At 40.0% G+C, this 14,630-nt stretch overlaps 1 protein-coding gene across 1 annotated transcript in view; it reads right to left on the bottom strand.

The window, feature by feature from the left end:
• Positions 1–14,630, bottom strand: part of ST8SIA1 (ST8 alpha-N-acetyl-neuraminide alpha-2,8-sialyltransferase 1) — a 102,893-nt gene that overhangs the window by 39,928 nt on the left and 48,335 nt on the right. The window contains exons 3-4 of the mRNA XM_085049142.1: positions 10,321–10,430; positions 6,227–6,319 (exon numbers count right to left, since the gene is read on the bottom strand). Of these exons, the coding sequence (XP_084905268.1) occupies positions 6,227–6,319; positions 10,321–10,430 (203 nt within the window). The remainder of the gene's footprint in view (positions 1–6,226; positions 6,320–10,320; positions 10,431–14,630) is intronic.

Raw genomic sequence — 14,630 nt, forward strand, 5'->3', positions numbered from 1 at the left:
ATTCTTCCTTAGTGGCTCTGATATTACTCTCGCTGTTTATTTATAAACTCCTGAAAAAAATTTCTACCTTCTGGTTTGCCTAGAAGTCCCTTAAGTCTGTGAAGTACTACAGTGATTTGCACAGGAGACAGTCTGTTCCCCTAAAGGACTCCACACAGGCATTTCTCTCTCCATTCATCCTTTTCCTTCAGCATCTATTAAAAGTGCTACTGATTCAGCCTTCCCACTGAGGAATAAAACCTACCAGCCTTCTCAGGTGCTTATGTCATTCTCAGCAATCCCCAGCTGTCTAATGAGAAAACAAACCCTGATTAACCCCTCTGCCTCTCTGACATCTATGCTTTAACTAAAGCTTTTGGCCTGCTACCCATAAGGATAATTTCTACATTCCTGTGACCTTCTCCTGAATTTGCAGGTTTTCTTTGCAGCTTATGGGATCACATGGCTGCAGATGCTGCAAACCATGGAAGTGATTCAGAGACAGGAACAAAAGAAGTGGGAATGTCACAATCTGGCAGACTACAGAGAAGTAGCAGTTTTCTGTGTTCTCATTATCTGCAGTCCTTCAGATTGCAGGATGCCTTGTATCTTCATTTAAAAGAAACAAATATATATATACATACATTTGCTTTCCTATCAGTATCCAAAATATCCAAGAGATGCAATAGTGGTAAAAAATTCAGATTAATGTCAACGACTGAAAAGAAAGATTGGTTACCTAAACATGAATTAGGCATTTAAAAATCTTTGGAGGTGTTACTCTGAAAAAGGTTGGGTTGTCCATACAAGGCACTAAATCATTCCAATGACTTTTAAGACATTAGTCACATACTAAAATATAAGACACTTGATTACTATGCCACATACTGGTAGTAGGATTTAGAAGCTCTCACATCAAGTCCTACTGCAGGAATATAAGGATGAAAAGAGCACCTTAATTAAAAGCATTTTTTGCTCAAGGACATATATAGCTTTCCCATTTCACAGAGCTAATAATGGCAAATCAGACAGCTGGCTGTCTCTCTGTTTGGCAGTGCTGGCAGACTCTGGGATACAGTGGTCTGAAGAAGACACCAGGAGGTGGGAGAGGGGGGAGGAATGGAAAGCAACAGCCTTCCTGCCATGGCTTGCCAAGAAAATGAAAATGTGTGAGACAATGTGTTAATGAATATCCCCACAGATGGGTAAGCACTGGTGATTTTGGTAAGGCAAAGATTTTGCAAGTAAAATGTCATTCACAATGGAGATAAAGATGATTATCATCAAAATACCAGTTTAGGACAAATGCGTGTGTAAAGTAATCCTATTCCTCTCCAGTCTGACAATAAACACACAGTAGAATTGAAATTTGAGGGTATTTCAGTCACTGATCCAAATGGATTATTTCAATCCTGGTATCTTCCATCTCTGATTAATTACAACTACTGGTTTACCTAGAAGTCCCTTAAGTCTGTAATAAAACATTTATTTCTGTCTATGAGAAAGCATCAAACCATGATTTCATGAGATTTCATTTACAATTTCCCATTTCATCCCCACATCAATTTGCTCTTGAAATTACTGTAACCTGGAGACTTCTGTCGGTTCTCTAGGAAATCCCTTCCAACCCCACAGTTTCGCTTCCCTTTCTGTTCAAACAAGGACAAAAATAGATGTTCCTCACAAAGAGAAACTAAGGCATCACTTATAAATGTAAAGGTTTTTAAAGAAACTTTGTATTGGAGGAGGGGAAAAATTGATTACCAACAAATATAGCTTTAAGCAACCTCCATACACAGAAGAGTTTATCACAGTCTCACCTCTTAAGAAGTACTTCCCAGAAATTTTATCCCTTTGCTGTTGGCACAGGGGTTCAGAGACTCTTGCAGGAGAACATAAAGTGTGAATTAATTATTCTTATCACTTTGGACTTCTTCTCAATGAAATAATCTGAGATATATTCAGACACTAGGAATGAAAAAAGAACCTCTAGATGAAGTATTTAAAATCTGATGACCAATTGACTTTACTGGGAAAGATTTTCTCATCATTTGACTTCTAAAAAAAGGACAAGATAAGCACAAAGGGTTGTCCTTCAATAACATATTTTATGGGTAGGTTTCCATCTTTCCTTTTCTAATCTTTTGCAATTACCAAATAATAATGTAACTAGGAAGAGAGTATGTAGGTTTTACATGGAAACACAGTGAAGAGGAATTCTCATGAGCCATTTTCATGAGTGTAAGCAACAGGCATAATACTGTACATTTATTTAATCAAAGATGAAGGAAGCTTTTATCAAATTTAATTATTGCTTGAGTTCCACCGTTTCATTCTCAATAGTGTCAGTTGGATTCAAAGATGTCTTCAGGATTGAAAGCAGGAAAGACTATCAGTTGTCTCTAAAATGTAGGAGACACCGGAAAGCAAATTTAATCCCACTCCAAATCCATGGGAACCTAATGAAGAGCAGTGATATTTAACTGGCATTTCCAAGCTCAGAGGCAGAATCATTGTGTTTCTTAGTCTTTAGTCTCACTCCTTCATTGTGCTTTAGTGCAAGAGCCTGGATGCAGCAAAACCTTGTCAAGTATCACAGAGATCCAAAAGGTGAATTAATTCACTGAAAGGAGAATGTTCCCATTCAGTGACGGTAATTTCTACTTCCACACAGGCCAGAAGCACATAGCTCACGGATAAAACACTCAGCAACAACCATCAGCTGGTCTAAAACTCCTGAGTGCTGGGAAGCATCCATCTGAAGTATTATTCCATGCTATTGATGATACAAGTGTGCTTAGGTTAGACAGACAAGCAGACATGGCACTTAGCAATACTGCTGCAAACAGTTTGCAGATTTAATTAAAAGTTTAGACAAAGTGTTATTGTATGACATTTGCAAGAATTGTTGAAGATGACAAGAAATTCATAAAATTTGCTTCTTCTCAACAGCCCAGAACTAGTGACTTTAGAAACAGATAATAATCCACATCCACAAACTCTTTGTATTTCTTTCTTAGAAATCTTATGCCATTGGTCAAAAATCACCACTGCCTCTTAGGAATTTTTATGTTCACTGACTTGTCCCTCTCCACAGAGGGGAAGAATATGGAAACAACCTCTGTAAGTGACATAACCTTGTTGATTTTTTCCCAGAGTCCTAAGAATGGCTGTAGGCACATCACAAGTCCCACTACTGCAGTGCATCTTTCCTAACAGGGACTTAGAGCAGCTACTCTTAGAAAGAAAACCCAGGACAAATATAAAATAATCTTCTGCCAAAGCAGTTCCCTGCAGATAAAGCCAAGCTGAGGATGGTAGGGGAATGAACTGGAAACATCAAAGATGTGGGATTGCAGTCCCACAACAATATTAGGGGATAGAGGGTGGGAAAGGTCACCTTGACCCCAGGAGCAGCTTTATGCAATATTTCAACCCCAACTGCAACCTCAACACAGGCTTTGACAGAGAAGTTAAGTTTTGAATGCAAAGTGGAAAAAGGAGTTTCTACACAGGAGTGAAGGACTGTGAGTTCCAATATTAACTGAAGAGAGATGCCTGCGAAAAATTGGAGACAAAAAAAGAAACTGGGACAGTCATCATGCACCCTCTTAGTCAGACAGGAAAATTCCTACCGCAGTACATCTATTGTCAGCTCTCCTGTATTACACTAATTGAAGTCAGGCTAGGACATTCCCCAACATTTTGCAAACCCAAATGAGAACGGAGCAAAATACTTCACAAGTGAAAACTGTACTCCCTGCACAGTCACATTTCCTCCCAAAATCTGAGTAGGGACTTCATCTCTAAGCTTTCAAAAAGCAATGTTTAGAAGTTATTTTAAAAGTCAGTGTACTCCTAGATTAAAATTGTGACTCTTCCATCCTAAGGTGCTAAATCGAGAGGGAAATGGTGGTATTTCTGCAATAACTACTGCCAACAATCTGATTTTCTAAAGGCACTAATTCTGCTTTTAGAACCACACAGAAAATTGCTTCCACATCCCCAGTATGAAAACTTTGCCCTACTCAAGATGCATCACCATAAATTATCTGGTAAGGGTAAATCTTCTAGAAACCATGAATGGTGTTGCAGGACCAATTCACCAGAGCTGCCATAAGCCACTTGAGAGATAATTGAGATGTCAAGCCTCATCAATATCAATGTGCCTCAAGTAAGGACGAGAGGAGAGGGGAAGAATGACAATGAATAATGTCATTATGTGATGCCAGCTAACTCACAGCTCAGAAACAGATACATCAGTCACCAATCTGAATGTCTCTGAATTTCATGAAAGTCTGGATGTACAAGCAACCTTAATTCCTTAAAAAGCTTCATTCCATAGGAAGTGATGACAGAGTTGTAGTCTGTTTTCTCTATTTTTAACTTTCAAGATTACCCTTTTTTCCCCCACTCTAACTTAACACACAGGAGATAAAATTACTTTGGGCAGCACACAGGAAACATCAGTCAATTAGTTTAAAAAATTCAAAAAAAATTTTCCTGACCAGACGGAGGAAGCAAAGCCTCCAAGGAGGCTTCTGCCAATTTTCAGTGCTATGAATTTGTTCCCTGTGTCACTCTCAGTTACTGGTTGTGTATCTCCCCCTAATCAACACACAATCCACACTACTCTCTCACCCAAGCTCTTACATCGCAGTTACTGTCCACTCACCTTGAAAACTGACATTGATCACAATCCCGTTTCTTTCCTCTCTTTCTTTTTACCCATTTCCCACCCCCTCCACTCCTCCTTGTGATATCCACGCCTCCCAAAGTAGCACCTCACTCTCTCCATCTGCTTCTTCACCCCATCTGCTCATTCCATCCTTCCCCTCTTGCTGGAAAACTCCACAGTCTCCTCAAAGCATCACTAAAACTTTTCCTTTTCTGTTCAAAAATATTAAGTACAGCCATTGTTCTACTCCAGGCCCTGATGGAGGGGAGGGTGCAAAACAAATATGCCTGAGTTTAAGAATCCACTGGTCCTCTGCATTTCACCCCAAATGCCATGGCCAAGCTGATCTTTCCTTCATGGGATGCTCTGGCCATTTCATTCCACTTCAGAAATCAGGTAGCCATCTACATACCACAGGATTTGCAGTTTCCCCATCTTCAGGTCCACAGCCCTGGGGAACTCTCATTTTGCTCAGCACCTGGCGCCATCCCCTGCCATTTCTGCTTTCATCTCATCCCACAAGCATTTCTATGCCTTCTCCTAGTCAGGCACTCTCTGCCTGCAATCAGCTCTTGAAGCTCATTATTACTCCATCTCTCTCGTGCTCGCCCTCTCTGTTCTACTCTGTCAAAGACTGGCATCTCTTCCACACACAAAACTAGAGAACCCTTCAGTTCCTGAAAGAGAGCAAAAATATTGCTTTTAAATACCATCAAACATCCGTCTCTAAGCCAGTGCCTTTCTTCTTTTTAAAGCACCTGGCTTTCTACCATGTATTTAATTTGTCTGCTTTGCTTCCTTTCACAATCCTTCACCTCCCAATACTCACATTAAACACTTCTTTATGCCTAATCATTTCCTGCTTGTCCCCTTGGTTTGTATCTTTTCTCTTGTGATTTTCAGTGAACATGGCAGGTTACTACCACATCTTGTTCTGCCTGAAAACAGCCTACCTCATTTTGGATGATAAACAAAGAACATGGCAATTAAAATTCAGGAAGGCAAAATCAGAGAGATGGCACTGACATTTTTTTCCCTACTCCCTCTTCCCCACTCTCATCAGCTACTGACATTTGGAAAATTTCAACCAACTCTAATAAACAACATAAATTTGTCCCAGTTTCCTAAGAAAGCAAAGCTTGTATGATCACACCCTGCCAAGTAGCTCCATCCTAGCTCCTTTCACACTCTCTAAGTCAATATCAAACAAATAATACAAAGGCACTGGGGACCCAGAGGTTATCTCTGCCAAAACAAAGAGAAACCCAAATCAGCATCTTCACCAACTGTGAGATGCAGCAGCCAGCTGGCCTGACCAGCAGAGTAGTTTGGGGCACCCATCAGTCCAAACCTCCCTTAGTTTTCCTGCTTATACTGAAAGGATCAGAGGTTTAGTCTTTAATTATTTCACCTAACACCAAACCATTGCCTGTTTCACCTTTTCCAGATCACCTTCCAGGATGGGATTATTGAGAACACAAAACTCTGATGCACTAATTCCTATAGCACGGACAAGGCATTTTTCTTTTTGTCTACCCCCAACCAGAGAAGGAAAAATGTGCTCTCTACCTTTTCTGAATTATACTGGGATTTGCAGTCACCAGCTGGGTTTTGGATCCAACATCCTTGCTGTATTCACTGGAGAGAGGAGGAAGGTTGCACCTGCACACAAAGACAGACAAGATTTTAAATGACATTCGGGACTGACAGGCTTCAGAAAATGTAAAAATGCTGTATTACTGGACCTGGCTACAATTGTTCCCTACTGCACCACACCTATAAGCATTTTTGTACCAGATTGTGGGGAAATAGAGAAATAAAACCTTTTGCAGAGATGAGATCTCTGTAGCTGCTAAGCAAAAACAAAGGCACACACTTGGCATTTCTGACAGGCTGAAAGGCTGTGGAAGAGGCTGTTACTATCTATAGAAAATATTTTTCTTTTTAATCCAAACTCATTTAAAGTGCTGGTTTTCACTCTGTTCTGCCTTGTTTACCAGCATCAGGCTCCAGACTGATAATACCACTCTGTGGTACTGCAAGCATTACAACTGGCATTTTTAATATTACACTCTGTGGTACCATCATCTTATAGAATTTACAAAGACAACACAGAGAAGAAAATCACGTGGCTTTAAAAATATGAGTGTCTCAGTTCTGCTCACAATCTTGTTCTGGTGAGCATGGTGATAATGGAATAAAGCCAAAACAATTGAGCAAATTTACTTTGGGATGCAGAGAACCAAGACTCTGAAATAACAGAAGTAGAGGGAAACATCCACACGGTGAGTAGTCCTAAATGCTCCCTTGGAAAGACCTAGGAGGAGGAGGAAGGTGCAGGAGATGAAGATACAATCAAAGAGTACCCAAGCCTATGCACTGCCCCAGAAATGAGTCAGGAGAAATCTACTCAATACAAAAAAATTACATTAAAAACTGGTTTACAAACATTTTTTTATTTCAAATTTCTCCTTTAAAACAAAGACATGGACAGTATTTGGAATGCCTAGAAGACAAAAATGAAACCATGATTGCCAGAGACAAGCAGATTTTGAAATTTTTTTCAGAGAAAGACTTTAATTGTTTATGTTGTTGGGGGTTGGGTTTTTTTCTCTGCAGTTTTTGTTAACACAAAAAAAAAAAGAAAAAAAAAGAAAAACCAAAATCACAGTGGTGCTATATCAGCATCTATTTGCATATAAATACCAGCTCTCAACACCTTAAATTCTCATCATCAAGAAATCCCAGGGAAAAGGACAGCAATGTCCCACCTACATAGAACATAGATGAAGTCAATCATGTTCACCAAGAAACATGAAATTCCCAGGAATTTTCTCCTTTTCATGACTGCTTTTGTTAAGATGTGTACAATGTATTGAGATCTCAGTCAGGAAACAGCTTCTAGTTCACTCTACCACAATTTAAGAGAAGCTAGACAACTTCAAAAGAAGCCAGAAAGAAATAATCAAAATAAGAGTTTTCAGAAATGGCAATAATTGATTAAAAAAATAGAAAAAAAAAAAAAAAGAAGCAGCAAAGAAAGCAAGACTAGAAGCACAAGGAAATTCTAATTCTCTGACATAACAAATGATAAAATCTAAATAAGAGCTCCTTAAAAAAAAGTAAAATAAAATAAAAGTTAAACAAATATTTGTCAAGGAAGATTTATAGGTGACTTGCCTTAGGGTAGATAGGTGGCATAAATACCTCTGGCAGATCACAATTTAATGCTCTCTGCTTTGAATAAACACAAGTTCAAAGGGCAAGCTTTTAAAAAATGTTTTTTTTAATAATTGAAGTTTATTTAAAAGCACTATGAAGGACTAAAATCTCACCCTAGTTTTTATCATCTCAGCATCTAAATAATGAAAATTCTTTCATAAGCCAGTCACAGCTGCATTATTTAAACACATCTAATTCCTTTCATCAGTAAGTCTGATTCCCACCTTGCTGTGCAGGAAGCATTAAGAAATGGCCAGAGTATCCAGAGGAAACTGCAGGAAATCAGCTGCTTGGCCTTCCCAATTATTTTCTTGGATAGGTCAGCAGAGTGCTGAGTGCTGTGCAGGTGAGGAACACACTGAAGCACAAGGAAGCACAAGACTCATACCAAGAAACTTTATTTTTCGTTTTCTTACTGTTACATCTGGTACCGAGAAGTAAGTACACTAAAAATAGAGTTAAAAACATGGCTTAGGATTACTACCCAATACTCCTCTCTTAAAATAAGCATTAGCAGGCAGTGAGGGGGGAAATAATTTTTTTTTCTTAGAAATAAGAATTACAAACTTGAAAATCAGAAGCAGAGCCCATTATAACCACAATTCCTAAACATGCATCTGCACCTTTCTCATTGCAGATTCCAGCCCCTTGCTATGCCTTAGGGGCTGGAAACTGCTGCACTTCTCATCTCTGTGTTGGAACAACTGTGTTTGTAGAAGATGCTCAGCAGCCAGATGAGTTTAAACTCATTAAATAACCTTAGCAATTACAACATATGACTGTAGACATCTTCACTCCCATGACAAAGCTTATGGAAAATACACATAAATTAAATCCAAACTCATGTGATGTGAAGAGAAGAAAACAAGGGCAAAACCTGGCAGGGCATTTCACACTGCAGAAATACTTTGAAGATGTTACACAAATTTCTTTTCAAAAAATGGAAAATATTATGCAAGTCACCATTGTGCTCTTTCTCTCTCAGCTCTCAGATTATAGAAATCAGATTTAGAAAAGATCAACTAAATCCTGTCTTTCACCTGCTGTAAAAATATTTTCTCCCAGTGGTGTATTAATTTCTAACCCAAAAGAATTGAAACTCTTTCCCTAAATATGATTTCATATCACTAATACAGCAGAGCCTGCAGACAGTGACTGGGATTTTGCAGGATTCTCCCTATTGCTTATTTCTAAATCAAAACAAGCTCTGTACATATAATGGTTGCTTTGCCCTCCCTAGAGAGAAATGGGTTTTTATAATCAAGCTAAAATAACTGCTGTTTTGTTGGTTGGTTGGTTTTTTGGTTTGTTTGTTTTTTGGTTTTTTTTTTTTAAATTTCTGTTGTTTTTGTAACTGATTGCTCCTACAGCCTTCCAATTTCTAGAAAACATAACCATGGCACATATGCTGCAGTTTCTAGTATTTAGTCTCTGGAACACCTAAGGAGTTTTGCAGTAATGGCAAAGTGCTTCCCTCCCCCTGTGCTTTACATCTTCTCTTCTGTAAATGCTCTGTGTTTCCCTTTACCTTTAATTTGTTCTATTTCTTTGCTTTAACACTGAAGGCATTCCTGGTCTTTGAGATGCAAACCAGAAATTACACTAATGGTTTAGAGCAAATTTGGGTGCTTTCATAAAAAGCCATCAGGCTCTAATAAGGAGCCCTGTTATAGTGGGTGTTTGTTATGCATCCATCTGAAACACCAAGAAACTCCATTTCTCATCTCTTTTGGAGCATTCCTCCAGTTTCTCCCCCACAATGTTCCTCTTGTTCATGTTTAACAGGGAGGAACTAATTTCTGTCTTTCTTCCTTAAGGATCACAGACCTAGAAAGTGCCAAATTTAATCACGAAAGCAGGAGCTGGTTCAACATCCCTCCTGACAGGTTCTTATAACTTCAGGAAGGCTGGAGGGAAAGGAAATGTGAAGAATCCCAAAAACCTCATATCAAGGAAAGAGGTTTGGCCTTTCCTCAGCCAGCCAGCCACAGTTCAGTCTCGAGGGAAGAAAAACAGAGGAAGATTTTAGCTTGTACCAACCTAAGCCTTGCACCCTAAATCAGCCCCTACTCATCCTGAGCTCCATGGGTTGCACAGATGGCATTTCGTTTCAGAGGACAGAGCACAGGGCAGGATGAACACCCTGGTTCTCACTGCATAGATGATGAGCAAAGCAGCTCCTCAGCACCTCCCTGAGACACTGTCACAACCTTACTGACCCACAGATTGTCCCCACACCCCACACACCTTTGCAGAACCAAGCCCAAACTCCTTTTTTGCCTCTCCTCACACTTTGACCCAAATTGCTTGTGTAAAGCATCCTGCAAAGGCGGGGCGACAAGGCAAATTATCACTGATTAATCCCAACTGAACGGCTTTGAAAAGTCTGAGGCTTAGCAGGGAGAAGGAGGGACAATGTGTCATTGAGGTTTCTGTCTTACCGCATGACAAAATCTGCTTGATCTATTTGTTTGCCGCAGCCACTCTTTTTCAGGATCCCACCGTTTCCCACCACGGAGCATTTCTTCAGTGGCAGCTGGAAGGGAGTAGCCTAGCAACACAAAACAAGGACCAGTTTTACAGAGGAGAACACAAACATCTTTGTAGCAGCCACTCCTGGAGAACTCGGGGAGCTGTCTGGGCTCAAAGTGAACAAAAAGAAGAATTAGGAGTGAAGGAAAAAGAAGTACAGAAATTAGCTGGTAAGTACATGTGGGACAGGTCTGATCCCCACTCCCCAAACCAGGATGCAACAAACGTGATAGAGAAGATGATTTTCTGCAAAACCAAAACTGCCTGAAGTCCTGCTGCAGACACTGACCAAAGCCAGGCACTCCACAAACCTTCCAGGCAAGCTGCAAGGACACAGGGGAAACAAGACAACCAGCAAAACAGGAAAAAACAACCCATGAAAGTGATCTTCCTGAGCTGATATACATGAGACACCTCTGGGGAGGAAAGGAAGGGAGGAACAGGGAATGCTGTGATGACAGAAGTGCACTGGGAATCTGGAGTCACCCTGGCTCTCTCTGTGGCTGTGTTGCTAGGACAGGTCACTCCAAAGCCTCGGGCAAAGATATCTGCAGCTTGACAGCAGCTCCTTAAAACAGCCACTCACCCGGACACATAATAAATTAATATTAGCATAAATTAAAATTAGAAAGGGACCGCTTCAGCTGAGGAGCTCTTGTAGCTGCTTAACAGGGCATGAAAGTGCAAGGTCAGACAGTCACGGGATCCTGTGCACCAAACACAGTCACATATTGGATCTGTATAGCTCCCATTCCAGAGGATCTCAGAACCACGGGTGGGATATGGATGTTCCTGTCAGCCCCAAGCCTTTATGAGCTCAGGACAGTCATTTTAAGCAGCACACAGCACTTCAGAGCAGCCCAGCTTACGAAAAAAAAGGGTGGTGAAGAGACACGGGAATTTAAAGCAGTGTGATTTAGTTACAGAATGTGATTTGTCTACAATGCAAGAGTTAATATTCTCCTCATGCGAAAAAAATTGTGCAGGGATTTTTATTTATCAAACCTGTCAAAGCCTGACTTCGCAGCAGAGACAGGAGTTACTGCACAGGGCTCAGAGAATGCAGATGCCAGGGAGAGAGGATGCAGCATCATGGAACAATTCTCATCTCTAGGAGGCCTCACTGGCATGTCCAGAGCAACATCTGACATTGCATCATGTATTCACTGCAACACAGCACATGGTCCAGAAAACAGACCCAGTGTTACAGCACAGACTCTGCATTTTTTAGGACTTACTCCTGCTGTCTTATTTGTCCTCTTCTTAGATTTACTTGCTTTGTCTACTTTTCTCAGCACACTAGACTCTGTTCAGCTTGTATAAAGTCTCAACCTACTTTTTAATGAAAAAACTAACTCTGGATTAAGATATGCTTAAGCAGAAAAGCAAATTTTAGTGTCCTGAGACCCAGCCATGGTTAGGAATGTATTGATAGCACAGCAGAGCAATACTGAGTATGCAGCTGCATTCTTGTCCTGCATCTGCCTTCTCAAGAACACTTTTAATTTACAGTTATTGAACCAGGAGCATATCTTGAGATTCAAAGGATATCTCATCTCTGAGGTGACCCTGATCAAATGAGAGCTCACATTCTCTTTAAAGCTGTGGGGGTGGGAAGCAGAGGAAATGTAGACTAGATATGTTCTATAAATAACAGTACAGTAACAGTTTCTTACTCAAGATACATCAAAGCTCCTTCCAAGACAGGCTGTGCCAAACCACAGACAAAGGCAGCAAACATTAACTCCTCCTTTTAAGAGTAGTGGGCACTGTCCCATAAATTCTGTGCCTTTAGACCCCCCAAACAGACATCTAGCAGTTACTAAGTGCTCCTAAAATCTGTGAGCTGCAAACAGCCTTTAATATTGCTTGAGATGACTTGGTGTTTGTTCCTCAAGGGAGGCTTATTTCCTGCTCTGCTCAGAGATGATAACATCAGTTATCATTTGCATACAGACTTTGGTTTTCAAAGGCAGATGAAGATTTGAAACTCTTGTCTTTCTGTTATCCTGAACACAGCCTTGCTACTTGGTGTGTATGGAAAATTCCCACACCAAGGTGAGGTACTTCTGTTGTTTATTCTAATTTGTGCAAAGTAGAGAGCAAGGTGGGAACCCACAAACAGTGTAATCATACACAATTTCTACATTTTAACAAACAAAGGCATCAACACTCACCAGTTCCAATTTACACACATTCTTCATTAATCAAACCCTTATTTGCTACCTATATCTCCTGCTTATCATTCTGATTTCCTTCCCCTCATTTACTGCTCAGTCCTGTTGACTTCACTCCTGGTGGCTCTTGTCCAAACAGCCTATTCATGTCGGGATAGTGCTCCCTTTCCCTTAAAACAATGGATTAGCCAAGCCTGTAAGATTCCAAAAGTTTCACAATGAAACTATTTTATCACACCTGCCCAGCTACAGCTACTGATTAACAACAAAACAAGTCTGGATCACATCTTGGACTAGGTGTCACTTCAGAGAGTCTAAACAGCAAGAGAATAAGATCAGGGTTGACAAGGTGATGTGAAGGAGCCAAAGGAAAGCAGAAGGGGCAGATTACATCCTCATGGTTGTTGTCCCTCTGCCTAATCTGTGAAGATCCACTCACTCTATGGCCACAGGAGGAAAACCAGGCTGAACACAGTTCTGTCTCCCCCAGCAAAGTACTGAAAATCCAGGACATGGCACAGACATCCCAGTCTACACACCACCCTTCAGCACAAAATGTTCAGTGGTCTGTGTTCCAGAAGAGCAAACCTATAAACCTTCTACAGACATCAAGCAAAACACATCATTCCAGTGCCATTAGCAGGGTGTGGGGGGTTGCGAAGTCCAAAGGATTAACTGTCCCTGTGCTTGGTGGCATTTCAGCTGCTCTGAGCTTAATGAAGAGCAATTGCTCAGGATGATCTGGGAGAAACGTCCATTTGTTATCTTGCACATGACTCTTCTGCAGACGTTCAAATCACAGATCTGTGTTAGTGCTGAGACTGCAGGGACATTCCAGGAACTCTTTGTCCGAACAAACACAAACTGTCCGGTCACACAAAAATTACACACATCTTAGATTCAAGTGTTGTCCATAAGCAACTATGAAATGTATGGCTGCTTTTTCTCTCTCTACAAAACCTTCTAATGTCTTCCTTCTTTACCTTCCACATCCCCAGTCTGCTTGGCACATTTTCAGTTCATAGTTGACAGCATGTAAGTTCTCATATTAAAGGGACACAAAAAGCTCAGCTGTTTTTCTCCTTAGAATTCTAAGCTAGCCTAACAAGCTGGCTTTAGGCAGCATGGTTGTAACAAAAGCATTGCCACTAATATTAGGTTCCTGAAACGCTCTTATTTTCATTGTCAACACAGATGTTATTTTCTTCATTCATAAAATTTTTATGAATGGCCAGAGTCTTGTGGGTGGACTGGAAAAAACCAGCCTCAGTTTATTTAAGCTGATAGAGAAAATGTACAAAAAAATCACCAACTCATCCCCATTCTTAAGCAATAATTATCACAGAATTTACAAATACTTTTAAATAGTAACACCCTGCATACTGGAAATGAGCAGGATGAATTCCCTTTAAACATAAGTAATTTTAAAAGAATTGCATAAAGCATTTTTTTAAATGTATCTCCCAACAAAACCAAAGCGAGGAAGGCCCCATTGACTCATTTTCCCCTTTTTAAACAATGAAACTCTACTGACAATCCATGAGGATGTCCTAGTTCATATTCATGTAAACAAAAGAAGAACGTGCACATCTCCCTGCAAATTCAATGACAAATAAGCACACAGAGCAATAGATTAAAGACTCCCAACTGAATATGGGACTAATTTAACAAAGCATCTCTCAAGCAATTCACTGATTAGTTTCATCATTCATCTAAGTAGAAATACATCATTGTCATCAGTTAAAAGAACATTACACAGTACTAACAAAAAATAATTTATTTTAGATAACGTTATTCTAAATCACTTTGATTTCATTGTTAGGTTGTTAATGCATTAATTTTTGCCCACTGCCTGCCGAAGACTTTAATCAGCAACCAAGTTCCTACTGGAAAAACAGGAAAAATTACAGTATTCAGCCTCTGATTTAATGCTGAAGATACAAAAATCATTGAAAACAGTAAGAATGTAAATCAGAATAATTTCTCTTTTAAATAAGCATTTTGAATTTGAAAGAGATGCCATGATTTTTCTATCCCTTTTG

The sequence above is a fragment of the Lichenostomus cassidix genome, chromosome 1Aa, assembly GCF_008360975.1.
Source record: "Lichenostomus cassidix isolate B80296 chromosome 1Aa, HeHo_3.0, whole genome shotgun sequence".
Lineage (NCBI taxonomy): Eukaryota > Metazoa > Chordata > Aves > Passeriformes > Meliphagidae > Lichenostomus > Lichenostomus cassidix.